Here is a 20,419-nt window from a genome sequence, read left to right as displayed (position 1 = left end):
TCACACTGTTAAAAACACTGTCTTGAGTTCAAGATAGGTGACTAGACAAAGTAATGTACTTCTTAAAGGACATTGCTATCACTATATTATTTTAGGATAAATATACTGCATTAACAAACTACAGTCTCCAGTGTTATTTACATTTCACATTTTATCTTTTGCAAGGTGAAAAGTGACTCACGAGTGAACACAATCGTTTAGGCCTTGGTGTAGAGAAACAGATCATTTGGAAGGATTTGACATTAGCGGTTACATTTATTTAAATGTTAATAAAGGTGGAGCAGGAGGTGAAAATGGGCACATGAGGCATGATCTACTGTGTTTGAGGTGTTAGGAGAGGTGGTACTCTTTACAGAAATAGGCCTGCAAGGGATTTTTGAAGGTGAAGTGAGGTGTTGCTGAGGAAAGAAAATTTGTCATCATTCAGAACTACACATAAAGCCAGTTTGGACTTCTTTGTGTGTAGGGAAATTAGGGTCAAATCAGTCTCCTATTTTTTATTTTATTTGGTTTGCTTGTTTGTTTTAATATTGTTAACTGAAGACAGAAAGCTGGGTGCTCTGACTTGGTAATTATTGTGGATTTGCATTATAGGCACCTATTAGTAGTGGGTGTTTTGTCCTTAAAAGGTTTTGGACGTTTGCAGTTTTAGGCTGTTGCTTAAACCCCAAAAAGTGGGAGGTTAAAACAACATTTTATTAGTTTTTTAGTAACAGCTGAAAAAAACAATTTTATTTACTCATTGTTTTATGTGTCCTAACTGACTTTGCCAATCTGCATAATCAAAGGAAATTCCATTTGCAGAGAATTTTTCATTCACTTTTGTATTTTGTATTAAATTACACTCCTCTCATCTATCCGAGTACTTCATAATGGGAGCACACGTTCCATATTAGTTTTCATAGAGCTGGTCCGAGGTTTAATCAGACCCTGAGCAGAATTACATTTGGGATCCCTTCTTCCTCTTTAACTCAGCAACCACAGTAGGGTAACTTATTTTTATATGATCGATTCTTAAAAAGCTTTTTCCATTTGATTCTGCATATAACAAGTAGTTTTACAGTTAGTGAGCTAACAATGAATTAAACTGATTATGTTACAAAACATGTTTTCATTGAGAATCTTATTAATACCCTCAAATTTATTATATACTTGAGTGGGATGTGGTCATTCTAAATATTCTTTTCTTTGCCTATATTGCATTTAAAAAAATCCATCATAATTTATCAAGGTTTTCCTGAGTTTTTAAGAAAACATGTTTAACACACTGAAAATGATCAGGAAAGCCTAGGACAGCTCTGAGCAAATCTTAATGATATTAATTATTTTACTAGTTTTATTCTATTTAACCATAGTGCCAACATAATGGCAAGATATGAGTTCACTAAGCAGCACTGCAAAGCAATTAAAAGAGAAAAAGCTATACTGTGTAGGGGTGACTTTGGTTGTTTTAAATGTGATTGGGTTGCATGAATGGGGAGTCATTTCCCTAACTTGCTCATTTGCTCTTTGACAATCACGTCCTGTGAGCAGGCAGTAGCTCAGGGTACAATCAGGGTTTGGCAACCAACCTTTTTTTATATTCAGAAGCAATGAGAGAGCAAAAGCAGCAACTAGAAAACAAACAAATAACTTACAGCAGCAGCACAAATTTATTAATTGACTTTAAAGAAACCTAGTCATGTACTATGACTTTATGAATGTCTGTGCCAGTAGCGCTCTCTGGTTGCACAGAAAGGTTCTCCAAATAAATTGTTGCACCCTGTTGGCTTATTATATATTGTTTCTGTGTTTTACACTTTGTTTTTGTGCTATTTGTTAGTAAACAATGCGCTTTTGTGTATATTTAATTTATCCTAACAAGGCCACGTGACCTGAAGTACGATATTGCGCTTGAGTGCAACGAGTAAACAAGGAGAAGAAATGAGCCGAGGGAGTCGGCAACACCCAGCGGTGGTGAAAACAGGAAAAACCCAACGTTTACGTGTGAAAAAGCGAAAAAAAAAATATTTTTCATTCCAAAGGGATAAAATAAAAGGTAGCGCTGAGCTCTCACTTTACTGTTAGGTGTTGTTGGACCGTCTACTGGCTGTTACAGTAGCTGCATTAACTGTTACCATCTTGTTTTCTTATAGTTCTGCGGTACTGGAGGCAGATGGCTCTGTGATGTTTTTGTCTGCAGATCACGCCCGGAGTAAAAAATATTTTCTGGCTCAAAAGGGACTTAGTAAACACTACCAGAATGATTGCTTGGCGTAGATTGTTCTATTTGAAGATGTATATATGTTTTTGTGGGTTTTTGTAATAGTCGTAGTATGTCAATAGGTACATTTTAATGACATGCATCATATTATTATTTTTATTTCATTTTTTTTTTTTACAATTTTTCCTTTTCAAATGTATTTAGGCTTCTGCCTCACAATAGTTTATTTCCATGAGCCAAATCTAGAAATACACAAAAAAGTGTGAAAGAAACCCCCCAGCAAAAAGCATTTGAGAAAGTTACCAAACAGTGAAGACAGACATTTTTGCCATACTTGGACATCAATGCATAACACAACAAAGTTCAAAAACTGAAGACCCAACAAAGCACTACTATGTGGAGGAATTTAAAAAAACACTCTGTTGGAAGCCCAGTCTTCTTGCCTAAATACTGTAATTAAATCACTAAAATCATGGCAGTATTCTTGTGACTTTTTCTCCAGTTCTAAGCAGCATTGTTAGTCTGATAGGCACAAACATGTCAGAACAGACCTCCACATAACTGTCACTGGAATCGCCTAATGTGTGCCCTGCAGTGTATGTGCAAGTCTCACTTTCCTACACATAATCAGTCTGTGTTTTCCTCATGTGGCTTTAGCCAAAGTACAGCATAATACAGGTTAAACGTTTATTCTGATGGCACCATCTACCACAGTACTTGAGGTCAATATATTCATTTGCAGTTTGTATACCCACCACATTTTGTTTAGGTCTAAAAAGGTCATGCAAAGCTTATGTTACAGATGTGGTTGGAAGATAAAATACTGATATACATCAATTCAATTTTATTTTATTTATATAGCGCCAATTCATGAAACATGTCATCTCGAGGCACTTTACAAAGTCAAATTCAATCAGATTATACAGATTGGTCAAAAATGTCCTATATAAGGGAACCAGTTGATTGCTTCAAAGTCCCGACAAGCAGCATTCACTCCTGGAGAAGCGTAGAGCCACAGGGAGAGTCGTCTGCATTGTACATGGCTTTGCAGCAATCCCTCATGCTGAGCAAGCATGGAGCGACAGCGGAAAGAAAAAACACCCATTAGCGGGAAGGAAAAACCTCCAGCAGAACCAGGCTCAGTATGAACGGTCATCTGCCTCGATCGACTGGGGGTTAGAGAAAACAGAGCAGAGACACAACAAGACAGGCAAAAAAACACAAAAGCACACATTGCTCCAGTTATCTGTTCTATATTAGATGGTAATAGCGGGTGATCTGTCTTCTCTGAATGATGTCACAGTTAACAGAACGCCAGACCAGGTGTACCTACTATGAAGATAAAAGAGAGAGAGAAAAAAAGTTAAAAGCTGAAATGACGACAGTCATTTCAATGCAATGCAATGCAAAACTGGAGAACAGTAGAAATCAGTAGAGCGAGAAAAATAGGTCCTGATGTCCTCCAGTAGCCTAAGCCTATAGCAGCATAACTATAGAGGTAGCTCAGAGTAACATGAGCCACTCTAACTATAAGCTTTGTCAAAAAGGAATGTTTTAAGATTAGTCTCAAAAGTAGACAGGGTGTCTGCCTCAGAACACAATTGCAGTTCAACACTTTTTCATTCATTCATTTTGCTCAGACACTGGGAAAATTATCATGGCTAAATATGCAGGCGGGTGTTATGGGGGGGCGGTTATTGGTTTAACATGTTTAAGAAAGTATTTTCTTACCAGATAAACTTTATGGAATGTCCACTTTGAATTTATAGGTTTTCTGGCTATAAAATGTGTTAATATATACCGTTTAAATTTTAAGTGTTAACATGACTTCTAAACCATGAAGGTTTTCATCATTATTTAGATAACTGGTAACTTTGTTAGTAATAGTAATTTAGTAATAGTAAACCAGTCTTGTTAGAATTCATGTTTCTTCTATGGTCAGATGGAAATGCTGAACAGCTGCAAAGTCTGCCAATACATAAGGCTAGTGCTGGTCTTTGACATCAGTCAGACACTGATTTGATGTGAGAAAACCAGGGGTGATATAATAATAATACACCATTAAATAAATAAGTGCAACGTATAGTTAACGCTGTCAATATTGACCACAAAGAATATCGGTCGCATAATAAATTAAGACTTGTAAGTTGTTGAGTAGATGAGTGCAGACGTTAATCTGTCTCATTCTCACAGAGGTCAGGCGGTAATGGACTGAAGGATTATACTGGAAGAGAGCAGATATGGTGCATGCTCGCGCAGACATTAACGGTAGCCTTCTGTGATTGGTAAGGCGCCTCTGGTGTGGATTTGCTGTTGCGATCCACCACCGTGCCGAAGCACCTGGCATGTATTTCCCCGGCCGGCTTCTGATTAAAAGTGATGGCTCTGGAGCGTGAGGCTGTTCCAGCGATCAGAGCAGCAATCTATTCTTCGGCGGGGTGGAGGCTCTTTGCTCAGTGCTCCCAAAGCACCTCAGGGGCCTGCTCTCTTGGAATCGGCTCTGGATGTGAATCATTACAAATTATATGCCCCGTAACATCAGGAGGAAGATGGCTCGGGCAGGTCTTTGGGCAGGTTGGGAGATGGTGGGGCTGAGAATGGTTTTAATGTCAGCTGAGCTGTTTGTCATGTTGGATGCTCGAAACCAAGATGCTGCAGTCAATCTGCGGCCTAATGCTAACAGCGCCGGCTGAGCAGCTGACAGGAGTTGTGTTTCGGCGGCGCTGGGAAAGCATTACAACAGGTGACGGTGAAGGTGGTGCAATTTTAGTAAAGTGTCCAGATTTTTACAACGCAGAAACACATCAAGTTAATGACGCTTCAGACAGAAAATTAGCAGAGAAATGAATTGCACCACCAAAGTGAGGTCAATTTGCACGGATAAATCCATGAAGAACAGCGGGATGCGTGATTGGGACTACTCTGCTTGCACTGATGAGCAGGTTAATTGCCCATTTTGTTTATTGTGAGGAATGCCTGAAACCAATTTCCCCTAGACACATATCCCAGCCTTATGTCCTGGAAAGAAAAAAAAAATCCAGTATGAAAAATTCAAACTGATTATTTTTTCGTTGCAGAGGCAGCATCTTAATTAAGCAAAAAAAAAAAACAGTTTCTTGCATACCAATTGGAGGCCAAAGTGTTAACTGTGCCAAGCCGAGACACATTTCTGTGGCTGCCATCAAAACAGCACCGGCGCCTCGCCCGCAGCCCTGGACCCATCACATCACAAGTGCAATGCAGCCAGCTTCTTGTTGCAAATACACTTTAACGGCATCTTTTCACATGATGCAGAGGCCAGATGTCACAGGCTTCTTAATAACTTTCTAGAGGCTAGTTCTGGTCACTGTGGCAATTACCTTTATGTCAGGCCTCTAAAAGATATGTCTACCCACGGGACAAACGGGAAGCCAGCTCCTTAATGCTCATTACAGACAAACGTCGAGGCTGATTCATCCTGACTCACCACGTAAATCTCTGCTGCTCAGGCTGCTGTCTGGATTTCAACTCTTCCGTCTCCAAATTAAAGCCAACAGAAAACAGCTCTCTAATCTAACCAAACAAACGCATGATGTGCAGTCTGTATTTGTTTATTATTTTTGGAGGACACGCAGAAAATGCTGCAACGAAAAAACAACATTTTAAAGTGCCATGCACCCCAACATTAAATATGATATTCATTTCAAAATCCAATGTTAAAATTTATGCATCTATGTTATTTGATTCAAAACGGTGAGGGAGACTTAAAACATTCTGCATAAGCATTATCTTGAAGTTAATCTATGAACAAAGATGGTCTAACAGAGTTTTGGGCAGTTTAGGATACACTTCGGATCAACATAAAAAAAAAAAAGTAAAATAGAGCTACTACAATAAGTGCTCGTGAAGATGAAAGCCTGTAGATGCCACTGGGATTGAATAAACATGTATTTTTCTTCCTCTGATATAACAAGGGAGAACCTGGCTTTGAAATTTATTTCTGAGTGCTGTGAAGGATGAGTATTTCATCACTCAGTTACGCATGTGTACAAATGCTCCAAATGCTTCCTGCTTCTGTACTCATTTTCTCTAGATCCCATTTCCCCCCCGAAAAAGTTAAAAGAGAGCATTTTATAATATGATGAATCCAAATTGCCTATAGGTGTGAGTGTTAGAGGTTTGTCTTGTGCTCATCCTTTAACGAACTGGCCTTTTGTTTGGGGTGTACACACTTTCTTGCCCTCCATCAGCTGAATCCATGGGACTGTTAAGTAAAGCTCCTCAGTGGTTTATTTAAGTAACATAGTAGCTTAAATGTACAACAGAAATTATAAAGCGCTGCACATATTACATGAATTCTGAGTTAACTGATTTAATGCACAAATAAATCACATTTGGAGCGACACATAGGTTTTGCACACAATAAATGGTGCTTACATTAGGTACATCACAAGCACGCGGTAGTTCAAATGTATCAGTAATATAAAATGTGTTAATACTTAGAAATATATACTTAAAAAAACATATTGGCCCAAAATAAATATTTTTGTAGCGACTAAGTCTTATAGCATTTTATGTTTCAAGTATGAGAGAATGAAAGTCAGTCTAGATGTTTAAAATAATAAAAAAAGTGAAATAGCGCCTTTGCTTAGTGACCAATCAGAAGCTGGGAATCAGACACCAGTGTCAAGGTAATTAGTTTATCAAACGTATGGGAACCTTTTCTTAAACTACTTCTATATTGTGTAAACCACTCGGGGGGAGGGGGGATTTAACATTGACTGAATGATAGATAGATAGATAAACTTTATTCCGGCATATGGTCCAATAAATACATAAATAAAATAAATACACAATACAAGTACCATTATCAACTAAATAGGAGCTTTAAGATGACAGGAATACCAGTGTCTCCACAGCTTACACTGGTATCAGATTGCACTACGTACAATTATTTGTCCATTCACTGTTTGAATGAACAAATAAGAAAACCAATTTGGGGCAGAACTGTTGTTTTTTTTAACCCAAACCCCCAATCAAGCCTTCCACATTTATTGGTCTTCAATATCTCACACAAACAAATTCAATCACCGGTATTTTGAATTACATATTTTTGAATGCATTTATGAAGTAGGGAAAACAACTCACATTAGCAAATGTGCATCTGTTTTAAAAAACCCGGGGCCAAACTTATTTACAACCCTTTACACAACACCTATAAAACAAAAGTAACTGAAGCTGTTTTTTTTCTATGTATACCTTTTTTAAGTTGAGAGTTTCTAGGAATATTTAACTAATAAATCATGACCCAGTCTTTCCCTGAGGTGTAAATGTGACGTGACACAGAGGTCCATTTCTCATAGTTACGGGACATGGGGCTGTACAAGGACTCGGTGCTTTTGTGTTCCACCGCACTCACTCAGTGGGCAGATTGAGATGAAACCATTTTCAAAGCTCACTGTTGGTAAACTGCAGCAAGCATCTTAGGACTGCCAAGGCTGCATAGCATGCCAAATGCTTGCATAGGAGGCGTATAAGGAGACCTTTTCTGCCCTACCATCACAAACATAAATGTGTGTTTGCTAAACTTAAATGGGACTTGAATTTGCCGCATAGGACAAAGACCTGGCTGATCAGGATGTAAGAGAACGGCACGACAAACCATGCTTAGCATTAAAATCCATCCTGAATGATTGGATTAAGTTACCGAGCGCTTCACAGGCAAATAAACACAAAGTCACATCAAACAGTCCCTGTCAGATGAACAGCTGAACGGCTCCGCTGATGTCTTGGTACCATCACAGACACGTTCATTCACTGGAACTGCTTTATTATTTAGACATCAACATGGCTGACATTTGTCTGAGTCACATTTTTTATGCTTTTTGTGTTGTTTGTGTTATGTCGGCAGCAAACAGAAAATAATGCAGGACTGTTTGCACACGGAGCTGCATAAAACCAACTCCAAAAAAAATAAAAAAAAAATTATTCCACATAAAGAGAGATTTTAAACTTATTCTATAGTCTCATGGCTGCGGCGCCAATAAGCTATTACAAGTACACCACAATGAAGAGAAATTAACTCGCCCATACAGTCCTTATGTGATACATAAAATCTCAACCTGTAATTTTTTTTTACCTTCATGTTTTTTACTGAGGGGCATTCCAACAAGTTCAATCTAAACAAAATTCACAGGCTTCAGTTTAAGGTTTATTAGTATTAAGTAACAGCTGTCCAGGTGTTATATCTGCTGCTTGAATCGGGTCGGGTCAGTAAGTGGTTCACAGTGTGGCCTCACCGTGCCAAACTAATGCAGATACAATTGTCTTAGGCTACCTCTGACAGCAGGCTGAAAACAAAACAGCCCTTAATACATCTTTAGAACATTAACCACTGTATTTAGTGCTGTCAGGGCATAATGATATTACTCGAGACTCATCTTAAAGCCAGATGTTAACAGAGTGTAAAAATCTGTTTTTTTCCACTGCTAACACTTGACATAAATCTGGTGAAGGAAAAAAATAAAACACTTTTGTGAAAACCATCTTAAACTCACTGTTAAGTATGGTGGAGGATCTGTGATGGTGTGGGCCAGAGTCTCTTCTAAAAGACCTGGGATTGTTTTCTGGAGCGCATAATAAAAGATCTGGTGACCTCTACCACAAAAACTGAAAATGGGTCAGTTGTTGAACTGCGCCAAAGAGTGGCATTGTGAAGTCCCCCGTATCCATAATAACAGCTTTCTGAGTGATGCCTGAAAAAAGCCTTTTCTGTCCTACCATTTCAAACAAACGTGCAGAATGCCCATGTCTCAGTGTTACAATGGTGGTGGGTTTGTGAAAATGTGGGCCTATTTCTCATTTAAAGTGTCTGAGAATCTTGTCCAGACAGCATGGCACAATGGACTCTTTGAAATACAAGGATATTTTAAATGAAAGCGTGTTCCCTAAAACGTCTGTCAGGAGAATAATGATCCAAAATATTTGACCAAATCAACCCCAAAAAAAAAAAATATACCAAGTTACAATCTCAGTACTCAGACCTAAATCCTGCAAAAAAAGGCCTTTGAGGTGAGTTTAAGAGAACAATTCATCAAAGAGGACAGTAGACTTTAAAAGATTAGGACAGTTCGTACAATGAGGAAATCTGAAAACGTCCTCTCTCTGCACGTTTGGACCTCGTGAAATGTTAAGTGCTGTCCTGTTGTCAAAAAGAGATGCACAAACTATTAGCAGCAGGGATAACAACAACTGTGTCCATGTGATTTTTGTTTGAAAAAATAAAACATAAATATGTTTTTTTTGCGTAATCCAAACTAAACAGGATTAAACGTTTGCTTTTTTTTATTTTTCAGCTTTTTGAACATCTTTGCCAGGGGTCGGCCAGCAAAAGTGGAGGGCCCGGTAATTGAGCCCATGAGATGGATCTATTGGGTTTCTTTCCCAACAAGGAAATTATGTGCAAACCCCCATTAAACTAAATATTACCTCGCAACACTCTCTATGGGTTCATGAACGTGTATATAACATAGACCGATGCGTTACATCAGGGCATACCTTTGCTCTCAAGGTTCATGCGCATTTCTTTGTGCTTGTGTAAGACGTACAGGAAAAGGAAGAACCCTAACCACACAGACAGATATCCACCACCTCTTCGCCTCGTGCTGCTGAAATGAAGTCTGCAGTTATTATCATAATAACGTCTTGTTTCAAGTCGCCCTGAAATGCCTCTAGCACGCCCGTACCGATTAAGAAATCTTAATTAAGCTTTTGTAGATTCTCCTTCATCAGACCTTGGCTCAGACTTTTTTTTTTCCTCCCCCCTCACAAACACTGATATTCTTTTCGTCAGATTTCTTTTTTTTTTTTTTTTTTCGAGGCAACACTCTCACCTAAATGAACAAGGTGTTGGCAAAGACGGGCGAGAGAGGACGCGAAAAGCAAAGCCTGTGTTTTCAGCACAAGCTTTCAAGTTTCCCGTGCTTCATCTCTCCCGAGGCATTTTTAAGTATTAGATATCCCTGCGCTGATCCGCTTGTTGTCACAGCAATTTCCCCAGTTGCTCATCATACTTAAAGCTCCTCTCTTCATTTCCATTATAATTATCCAAGAGAAAGCTCACCTGAGATTTGCAACGAAAGACAATTTAGTTTCACCTCTGGAGCGGCGCAGCGTGACGCTCGCTGTGTAACGGGTAAAACCGTTTGCGGTGGTTGAAGCGAGAGCCGCCTCTTTCGTTTGTTTGCAGGGGTGAGGAAACGTTCCCTGTTGGGAGTACACGGATTTTTTACATCCACTCGTGAGCGTCGTTTCGCCGTTGTTAGAGTCCAATCAAATTAACAGCGGCGCTCGCTTGAGGTATTACTAAAAGAGGAGCATCCGCTGGGAATATTGCCACCGGTGCCTGGTCGATTGAATGGCTGTGGCTGTCATGAACTACACAGAGGGACATTATTACAGTGTTGCCTCATTCATCCATGTTTACAGGGAGCAACTGTCTTAATTAAGCAATGTGCCGGCTGATGGATTGGCCAGTCTCACTGTCTCTGCCAGACTTATCGATTTCACATTCCATACCCAGATAGCCGAGTCGCTTTCCTTCCCTTTAGGCGTCGAGGTGCCACCGCAGCGTGGGGCGTAAGCAACATTTAAAAAGAAGCCGTAATTATAAAAGCGGGAAACGCAGCCTTATTGTGTGCGAGATGGAGAGGTTCGGAATGCGACTGCGACAAAAACAAATTGAACCAGACGACCTACTTTGTTAGCTCTGTACACATGTGTTTCGGTTAGGCTTACAGCAAAAAATTATAATTAGTCTGGGAGTAAGCGCACAGCATCTTCGGCGAGGATTTAAACAGCCGCTACCGTGTGCTCTCAACATCTGCTTCTCTCAGTGATCCCTATAACAGGGCCTGGGGAGAGAGAGAGAGGGAGAGAGAGAGAGAGAGAGCACTACTAATTACTAATAAAACTAGCTAAGCCTATTGCTGTGAATTACTGCAGCTTTATCTGAAGTGGACCAGAAATCACTCCCGAAGCAAAAAAAAAAAAAAGAGAAAAGAAAGAAACGGGGTTGAAGAGATACAGAGACGGATCGCAGTTCATTGCAATGCTTGGCTTACGTTATGATCCCGCCACAGAGGAGTGTTTCGGTGTTGGACACTAGTGCAAGATTCAAAAACTGTCCCCAACAAAAATAAATAAATAACAGGCACTAAAAAGACCTTGAATCCAGTGGCGGCTGTTGATAAAAGGGTTTTTTGGGGGCGGTGCACCTGAAGTCGCAGAACACAACAATAAACTCCAGTTCCACGTATATCTGTCAACAGTCACTCGCCTGCTGCTGGATTTATAAGCCAGTCAGTCCATTCCAAGTGCCTTAACCCCCTCCCCCCCTCAGCAAGACCTCACGATATTGTTATTTTGTCAATAAATAACCAAATCTTCTTTGGCTGCACCACTCCCTGTCTTGTCTCTGTTGTTGTCTCACTCTTCCATTTGCATCATCTGTGAGTGAAATTCGTACCTGCGCATCTAAAATCTTCAAGAAACCAATTAGAGAGCAGAATTAAGTCACATGGAAGCCAAACGTAAGAAAACATGGAAAAACGTTCTTCCGTCTGGTACCCCTCACCATGGAAATATAAAAATTGGGCTTACACAAAAAATAAACAGAAAAATCAAAAGTCAGACACAGAGAACAGATGTAATTACTTTTTATCTCGCAATTAATGTTTACCGTCTATACTTGTTTCCTGTCGTTTTGATGGGGTAATGTCTTAGCAGCCTACTGCTGGCACCTAATATAGAGCATAACTATACAGACTTGAGCACAAATGCTGAAGTTACCTAAAATACCTTTGTCTGTAGGTACGGTATTTATACATTTGGCATTGATCAAAGGAAAGAAATTAACGAACAAGTCAACTTAAAAGATGAGAAAATTTCATAAATGAATGAATTTGGGTTTTCTGAAACAGACAATTTAAAATTCTTCCTACAGTTGTGTGAAACAAAACAACTCAACAAAGTATCCTGTGTTTTTGTGATAATATGCACCATGTGGATTTAGTATCAGTTTTAAACACACTAAGAAATTCAAGAAATGTAACTATACAAACTTAACACAACACCCATTAAACTGTGCAGGAAAAAAAATAATTAATTCCCACTTAAAAACAATTGTCCAGAAGTGAAGGACAGTCAAAACAGCTGGCAACATGTCCAGGCCTGATCTAAGCAAGTTCATCCTGAAAGCAGACGGCAAGAAAAGAAGCAGATTTTAGAAATCTTAAAAAGTCATCACAGGAACTATAGCAAGGCTCTTGCGACCCTTGGTATAAAATGTACATCCTTGTAAAATAAAAAAGAAGGTGTGCAAGGAGGAAGCCTTTATACGTTATGTGTGCATTCAGAGCTGACATCTCACCAACATAATGCATAATGACAATAACCTGATTTTTCTTGATTCAAAGAAGAAAGCCAGACTTAAGTCTGCCAGTAAGAATGCAGACAGACACCAGGACATCTTGAGTCATTTTGTCAGCACAGATGAGTCAAAATTTGACTTATTCGGAAACCAGAACAGAGAATATGTTTGACATAAATCAACTACTGCCTACAAGGAAAGAAAGAACTGTTCGTCATTGCAATGCACATTCCAACAAATGTATTCTCCTGCATTTAACCCATGCCTTAGGGAGCAGTGGGCAGCTATTCTAACTGCCGAGGGAGCAATCTGGGGCTGAGGGTCTTGCTCATTGACACCATGGCAGTCTGCAGGCATCAAACCGGGTACTTGCGACCCTCTCAGTGTACAGGCGTGCCGCTCTAACCACTAAGCCACCCTTCCCTGGCTATCTAAGCAGGCAGATGTTCAGGGTGCACAGGCCAGAACCTCATAAGAGCAGGGAAGCGTAGAGCTATAGGTGTCATGGTGTAAGCTTTACTGAAGCAGAACCTGGCCAGCTCACCACCACAGAATCTATCGTGAATTATATTATACTGTGAGACCACCTGTCAAACATTTAAGCTGAGGCAGAAATGGACCCTGCAACATGTCAATGACCCAACACATGCCATTAATCCACAACAGATTGGCTTAAAGTCAAGAAATGGAAAGCGCTGGAATGGTCAGGGCCTAGATCTTGAACCAGGCTGTAGAGGCACGGAAACCCTTTAAACGTCCTCATAGCTGAAAGTGACGAGTTTGGCGTCAGAGCAATGTCAGAGCCTGGTTAATGTACTGATGTTAAACCTACCCTCATGGCTCTACTGCTTATACTCACCAGTTCCAGTTGGAAATGCAAGAATGCCCTTTGAATTTGCAATTCCATCTTAAAAAAAAATAAAAAGAGAAAGAGATCACCCTGCAGTACCAAGATCTGTATCCAAATTGACTGGGATGAGCAGAAAACAGTGAAAGTTGCAATCATTTCCAGATCACATGCTGGAAGTGTTTAGCACTTTGTAAGACAGACTTCACTTTGACAAAAGATGCCCTGGCACTTTATTATGGCGAGATCTAATGCCACCTCCATTAACTGGGACTTTTTTTTTTATACAAAGCACTTTAGATGAACACTGATTAAATATGCAATACTTTTGTTTTATACACCCTTATTTCTAAAATAATGTTAGGATTTGTGTTAAAGCCTAGTCAACACTAATTTATACAAGTATTTTTGACGGGTGGGTTGTGTGACTATTTCTTGGAATATTTTTGAGTTTGGATGCTTAAAGCTAAATTTATCAGAGTGAAACATTAGCACTTCTGAGTTTACAGCTGCCAGGCAATTAATTTAAGTTTCTTCTGTTTTTCCCATATTACTGTGTTTACTCCATTTTTCAAAAGACTTAAGGTTAGAACTTTAACCAATAATTGACAACTAATGAACTAATGTTATTTGTTTAGCATATTTTAATTAGTGTAAATGCTGGATGTGTTATTCTACATTAAGCATTTCTTTTTAATATTTGTTATTGCACTGCTGCTGCATTTTGACAGTAAAACTACATCAAAAAATGTGAATAGACAATCATATTTCTATTTTGTCGAGGCAGATGACCGTTCACACTGAGCCTGGTCCTGCTGGAGGTTTTTCCTTCCAGTTAAAAGGGAAGTTTTCCTCTCCACTGTTGCTCCATGCATGCTCACTATGAGGGATTGCTGCAAAACCATGGACAATGCAGACAACTGTCCCTATGGCTCTACGCTCTTTCAGGAGGAGTGAACGCTGCTTGGAGAGACTTGATGCAACCTACTGGGTTTCCTTAGATAAGAAACATTTTGACCAATCTGTAAAATCTGATCCAATCTGTATAATCTGATTGAATTTGATTTCGGAAAATGCCTTGAAATAAAATGTATCATGAATTGGCACTATGTAAATAAAATTTCATTTAATATTTTACACAGTTTTTTATTCTGAAGTTGCAAAAAAAACAACTACGCAAAACTTAAACATTTAATGAGCTACTGATTTTGGATCATTTTTGCAGATGGCTTAATGTTTCACATGCTGCTGTAAAATGATGTTTTGAAGCTGCTTTAATCTCACTTAAAATTGTTTCTCTCTCTACCTCTCTCTGCTCTTTAAAGATCACATGCAGGAAAGTGCATGGAGGCGCCACAGAGCTCATCGAGTGGAGGGACAGTGACAATGAACAGAAGATTTCTCCCACGGGGGCCAGTCCACGGATTTTCAACCCCCTGCGCTTGTTTGCCAGGGGCTCCCCTGAGCTCAAGAGCAACATGAGGGAAATTACATATTTACAGAACATGGAGGACTTTTGGGACTGGTTATCTAACCAGACAGATGTTCAGGGCGCACAGGCCAGAACTAAACGCAGACCCATCGTGAAGACTGGCAAGTTCAAAAAGATGTTCGGGTGGGGGGACTTCCACTCGAACATCAAGACAGTCAAGCTCAACCTGCTGATCACAGGAAAGATCGTGGACCACGGGAACGGCACGTTTAGCGTCTACTTCCGCCACAACTCGACCGGAATGGGCAACGTCTCCGTGAGCCTGGTGCCGCCTTCCAAGGTGGTGGAGTTCGAGATCGCGCAGCAGTCCACGCTGGAGACCAAAGACACCAAGTCATTCAACTGTCGCATCGAGTACGAGAAGACTGACCGGAACAAGAAGACCGCCCTGTGCGGATTCGACCCGTCCAAGGTGTGCTATCAGGAGCACACGCAGAGCCACGTGTCATGGCTGTGCTCAAAACCCTTCAAAGTCATATGCATCTACATAGCCTTTTATAGTGTGGACTATAAACTGGTGCAGAAGGTATGCCCTGACTACAACTATCACAGTGACACACCTTACTCCTCCACAGGATGACTTAGACGTTAGGGGGGCGCCAGCCTTTTGTTTAATCTCCAAACTATGTAAATGTGAAACTCTAAACTCACTGTCCCCCCCCAAAAAAAAACACCCTAAATATCTGAATTTGCTCTAAAAGAAAACTTAACATGAATTGGGGCAAGCACACTTGTAGTATTTGGCAAAACCTGTGTAAATATAGCACATCCAGAAATAAAAAAAAGGCTTCTAGGTCTTGGTTATAGGGGTTTGATGATGTTGAAAGGCAGCGCTAGCTCCCGACCCTGGGTGAATCCTCGTCACAACAGCACATGTTCTCTGGTGTAATTAATGTGTTGTCCAGATGTTTTCCTCCAGGCTAGACCACGGGCAAAGTGTTGCGCCAATTTAAAGTGCAAACCTGGATTCTTGGTGGTGCACGAGTCAGGAATTGCATCAGCTAATTTGAATAGTTATTGCTTAATATATGTCATAAACATTATTTTCTAAAATAAATGCAGTTATTATTAGAGCATACAATAATGAAATATTCATTAAAGAAAACTACTGTATTGTGGGAAAAAAATGGGCAAATGGTTAATTGAGCTGATATTTATTTGTGTTTTAAGAAAACTCAAAAGGATAGACTATTACTTCAAGATTATTCTGCATCCTTTCTTGCAGATTTAAATAGTTATTAATAGTTAATGAATCTTTTGTTATATTTCTCATGGATGGATTGATGTGATGCTTGTTGATTAATAAAACCTATTTCAAAGTACACATAAAAAATACATCGATCAGACAACTAATAATTACAGCTACAACGGCCCGCAAACTTTCTCACACTGCTTGAACTTCTCCACATTCATCTCCCTCAAATCAAAACGCTGTAGAAACTTTTTTAAAAGTCTTTTCAAATCTATGCACTTCTGCCATTTTCATTGACATCAACCCTCATCAGACTGAGAGCGTCTCTTAACTTTGACTGAAGAACTCCAGCACATGAATATGCTGGGACGGGATCCAAACCATTTCACTCCCGCTATGTTTGCATGTTTAAGGCTGTTGGAAGGTGAACCTCCAACCCAACAGGCTCTGGCAGGTTTTCTTCCTGCATTTAGCTTCATTTAGCTTCTCATCAGCTCTGAGGAGCTCCCCATTCCTAACAGAAGTAAAGCGATGCTCCCACCACCTTGCTTTACTGTCAGGACAGTCCGTTCAGGGTGAAGTGCAGTGCTAGTTAGATTCCTGCCTCATATGTCGTTTTGCATGTATACCAAAAATTTCATTTTTGTCCTAACTTACCAAAGCATGTTGTTTTCCACGTTTGCTGTGTACCCTAAGTGGCTTATGGCAAAACGCACATGGAACGTCTTAAGGCTTTCTTTCAACAATGGCTTTCCCCTTATTGCTTGTCCATAAAGGCCAGATTTAGACTTAGACAACTTTATTTATGGAGTGCAAAGCTAATAAGAAGAATAATATTAATCAATCCATTGCCTTTACATGTTTATCCTTGTAGGATTGGTGCCTACCTCAAGTTATAGGCAAGTTATACCCTGGCTAGTCCTAATAACCATTCATGCACTCATCCCGAAGGACAATTTAGAGTAAATAAATGACCTAATACGCATATTTTTTTTAAACTGTGGGAAGAACCCAGAACATCCAGAAAGAAACTACGTTCCTAACTGTGCCAGTGTGCAGCCCAACTAAGTACACAATTAAAAAGCCTCCTGATAATATTTTCTCCCTCCTGAGCGATGAATCTCTGCAGCTCCTCCATAGTTACTGTTACTGATGGCCTATCCTACAATGCAAATTACTTCTGAAGCAAATTGGTTGATAACCTTTAAATAAAGCCCATTTCAGAGTAAAAGAGACTGAATACGAGAGCATTCCGTTCTTTTTAGATTTGTTTTCTTAATATATTTTAAAACCATAAATCCTTTCTTTCGGTTGAACAACTTTGCACTTTCTGTTGGCGCATCATGATAAAATCTCAATAAGATCTTTGCAGAGTGAGACGATGTGGAAAAGTTCAAGGGGTATAAATCCTAGAGCCAGGCACAGTGATGCATTTCAGTTCTCCAGCGTCGACTTTCCTGCTGCAATTATCCTAAGGCGTGTGTGTGCTAAACCGGTCTGAAATCCAACATCTGTGTTTGCAGGATGCACTTTGAGGCATCAGCCTGCCGAGCGAGCCATGCTGCGGATTAATGTGTCAGGAGAGGAAGGGAGGGGGACGCAATAATTGCAGGACAGGTGGATTTAGTGAGTCTGGCAGACAATTATCAGTACTTTGTCATGGTCCTGCTACCAGCCCTGACATTACCTGCCTTTAATAGGCTTTAATTAGCCTGGGAATTTCTTTTCGCCACGAGTAGAGAAGCTGAAAAAGAGAAAGAACGTGGGCAAAAGTAAAAAAAGAAAAAAAGAAAATGAAAAACTTGTCTGTAAATTTAGGAAGAGGGAATATATTTGAAATATCAGGCTTTTCCCTAAACGTACAGCAAGCTTAAGCTGGCAGACTTAAAGTGGGAGAAAAAAAAAAAAAAAAAAATCCAGTCTAGCAGTACACGGTGTAATGTGCTTTGACACCGCAATCACCCAGACAGTTTTAAAAGGTTTCGTTGAAAAGCACCGTCACACAGAAAGCCGCAGATTGCGTTGCTCGCGCGCGCGTCCCGGGTCGGGGCAGGTGCCACAGATGACACTGCAATTATTTCTGTCGATGCTGCTTCGTGCTGCCGCCATCTGTAAATGATCCTGTCACTTTGTTGGGGAGGTAAGGTGTATGATAAATCAAGAGTGGATCTACTGTACGATGATACTTTTTAGTTTTACTCCTCGTGCCGATGCTGTGTGTTTTAACGTGTAACTCTACCAACCCAGACGTGTTTAATTATGGCTTCAGAGTAAACGATGTCAAGTTTATTTCGGGTTTGGCCTAAAGGATATTCCACTATGTGTACGCCTCCTGATTTCTGGTGTTTTATCAGAATTGTGTACAGAAATGTTGAACCTATTGCCACAGATTGTTTTATTTTCCATATCTGTAATTTCACTTTGTTCTTGTTTTCATTTCCTGCTTGGTTAAACTTGTTTTCCCTGTAAAGTAGGAAGAAAAACAAAACCAAAAAAAAAAAGAAAGAAAAAAAAGACCCCATATGTGTGTAGTGTGATTGCACATGTCCATATTCAAAGGAAGTTTTGTTTGTTAACGTTTGACGGTTAAAGATCACTTTTAAGTCTTTATGGCATTAAACCTTGTAAGAAATTGGCTCCCAGCATCTTGTCACAGTGAGTCTGGCCCCGGTCTATTGCTGCTCGTAGTTGTCTCGTTTCATTCCTGAAAGGACTTCTCAACAGGATAAACACACCATTTTTAAGAGGTACATTTCGGTGTAGCTTTTTAATGGGCAATAAATCTGTGTCCACAGGCGTGGATGATACCAGAGGTACACCTCAGGGAGCACATCCATTTTGCTGTAGCCATCAGGGACAGGGGTCTTTTCATTCGCTTCCATTACTCTTATCTGATCAGGATGAGGCACCTACTCCTTCAGCATCAAGTCATACCAGGCTCCCCCTGCTGCACTCATCCAAATCCTTAAAAAACCATGCTGATAGGCATTTCTGTTTTCACGCTTCGCTTCTCACAGTATTGGCTTTTAGACCGCGCACTTATTAGACCATAAAACCAGTTTACATCGTTTATAGCTTCATATAAAATAAAAATAACGCATCTAGGTTAAGTGACATTGATTGCAGGGGTAGTTCAAAACCAAAGCACACAAAAACGGAGATCAAATTAAAGTGACAACTCTGAAGTTTCTGTTGAAAGGTTATATCTTACCTGCAGTAGATGACTGTCTTGGATAAGCCTCTCTTTGTGGTGTAGGATAAATCCGGATTTAATGGTCCTGGAGGCCAACGCTAACAGCCAAGTCTGGGAGGCGTCGAGACCAAAGCGTTGGTCTACACACCTAAAGAAACTCTAGTCTCAGAAATATCACGACGAATGCTGCTAAAGCGATGGAACTGGAACGTATTGCAGTGATTCGTTCCCATTTATGCTACCTTACTATTCGATGAGGCATTTGCTTTCAATAGTCCTTGAACCTATGCTATTTTTTGGAAAGGGTTTCACACAGGAACTCCATGGGGGTCGCACTGCCCCCTACCTCCAATTACCATGGAAATAAACCCCCAAAATCTGGGCGCCACCAGGCTCAGTGGTCGAGCATGCAGACTACAGTCCTGCAGCTCTTCCCCTCCTCTCTCCTTTCCCCCCGTTTACCCCATGACTACAGGCCACTAGGGCCCTAAAGCTTTAAAATAAAATATAATCTCTGCCTTCTGTGTGAAGTCTGTGAAAAATAAAAGGTTTTGTAAATTTAAGTTCAGATATAGTTCTGAAATAGTTTAAGATAGTAGAATTGCTCTTAGGTTTTGGTCATCCTGAAATGAGTCGTTCAGACGCCAGAAGCCAACCAACTAATCTGGATTGACACGTGTGCAGCTAAAACAATTTGAAAATAATCAAAAACATATATTGATTTTAGTAATTAAATTCGAGAAGTGAAAACTATAGAGATTGATAACACAGTGGGAGTTATTGCATTTGTTAGCTTCTGAAATGTTGATCATGGCTTATAAAAACCTAAAAATTCACTGTCTCAAAGTTACTAACAGACAAACTTAAAAAAAAAAAAAAAAAAAAAAAAAAGACAAAACTATTTATTATAGCCATGGTATGGCATGCACAGCTAAGGTGAAAGACTCAACGTGGCAGCTGGTCAGCGGACAGTGTTTGACGTTCCCCACAAGAAGGGCGAGCCACAAGAAGTCACAGCTAAAGAAGCTGGTGGTCAGACTTATGTGTCCAAGCTCATTAACGGAGAGACGAGAGGAAGGGAAAA

The 20,419-nt window shown here is 40.0% G+C and overlaps 1 protein-coding gene across 1 annotated transcript in view; it reads left to right on the top strand.

The window, feature by feature from the left end:
* nxph2a (neurexophilin 2a) overlaps positions 1–17,931 on the top strand; it is a 35,392-nt gene extending 17,461 nt beyond the window's left edge. The window contains exon 3 of the mRNA XM_012854439.3: positions 14,784–17,931. Within this exon, the coding sequence (XP_012709893.2) occupies positions 14,784–15,530 (747 nt within the window). The 3' untranslated portion in view covers positions 15,531–17,931. The remainder of the gene's footprint in view (positions 1–14,783) is intronic.
* The last annotated feature ends 2,488 nt before the right edge of the window (positions 17,932–20,419 follow it).

Source organism: Fundulus heteroclitus, chromosome 7, assembly GCF_011125445.2.
Source record: "Fundulus heteroclitus isolate FHET01 chromosome 7, MU-UCD_Fhet_4.1, whole genome shotgun sequence".
Classification (NCBI taxonomy): Eukaryota; Metazoa; Chordata; class Actinopteri; order Cyprinodontiformes; family Fundulidae; genus Fundulus; species Fundulus heteroclitus.
Note: the sequence above shows the minus strand (reverse complement) of the source record. Positions and strands in the feature narration are given on the sequence as shown.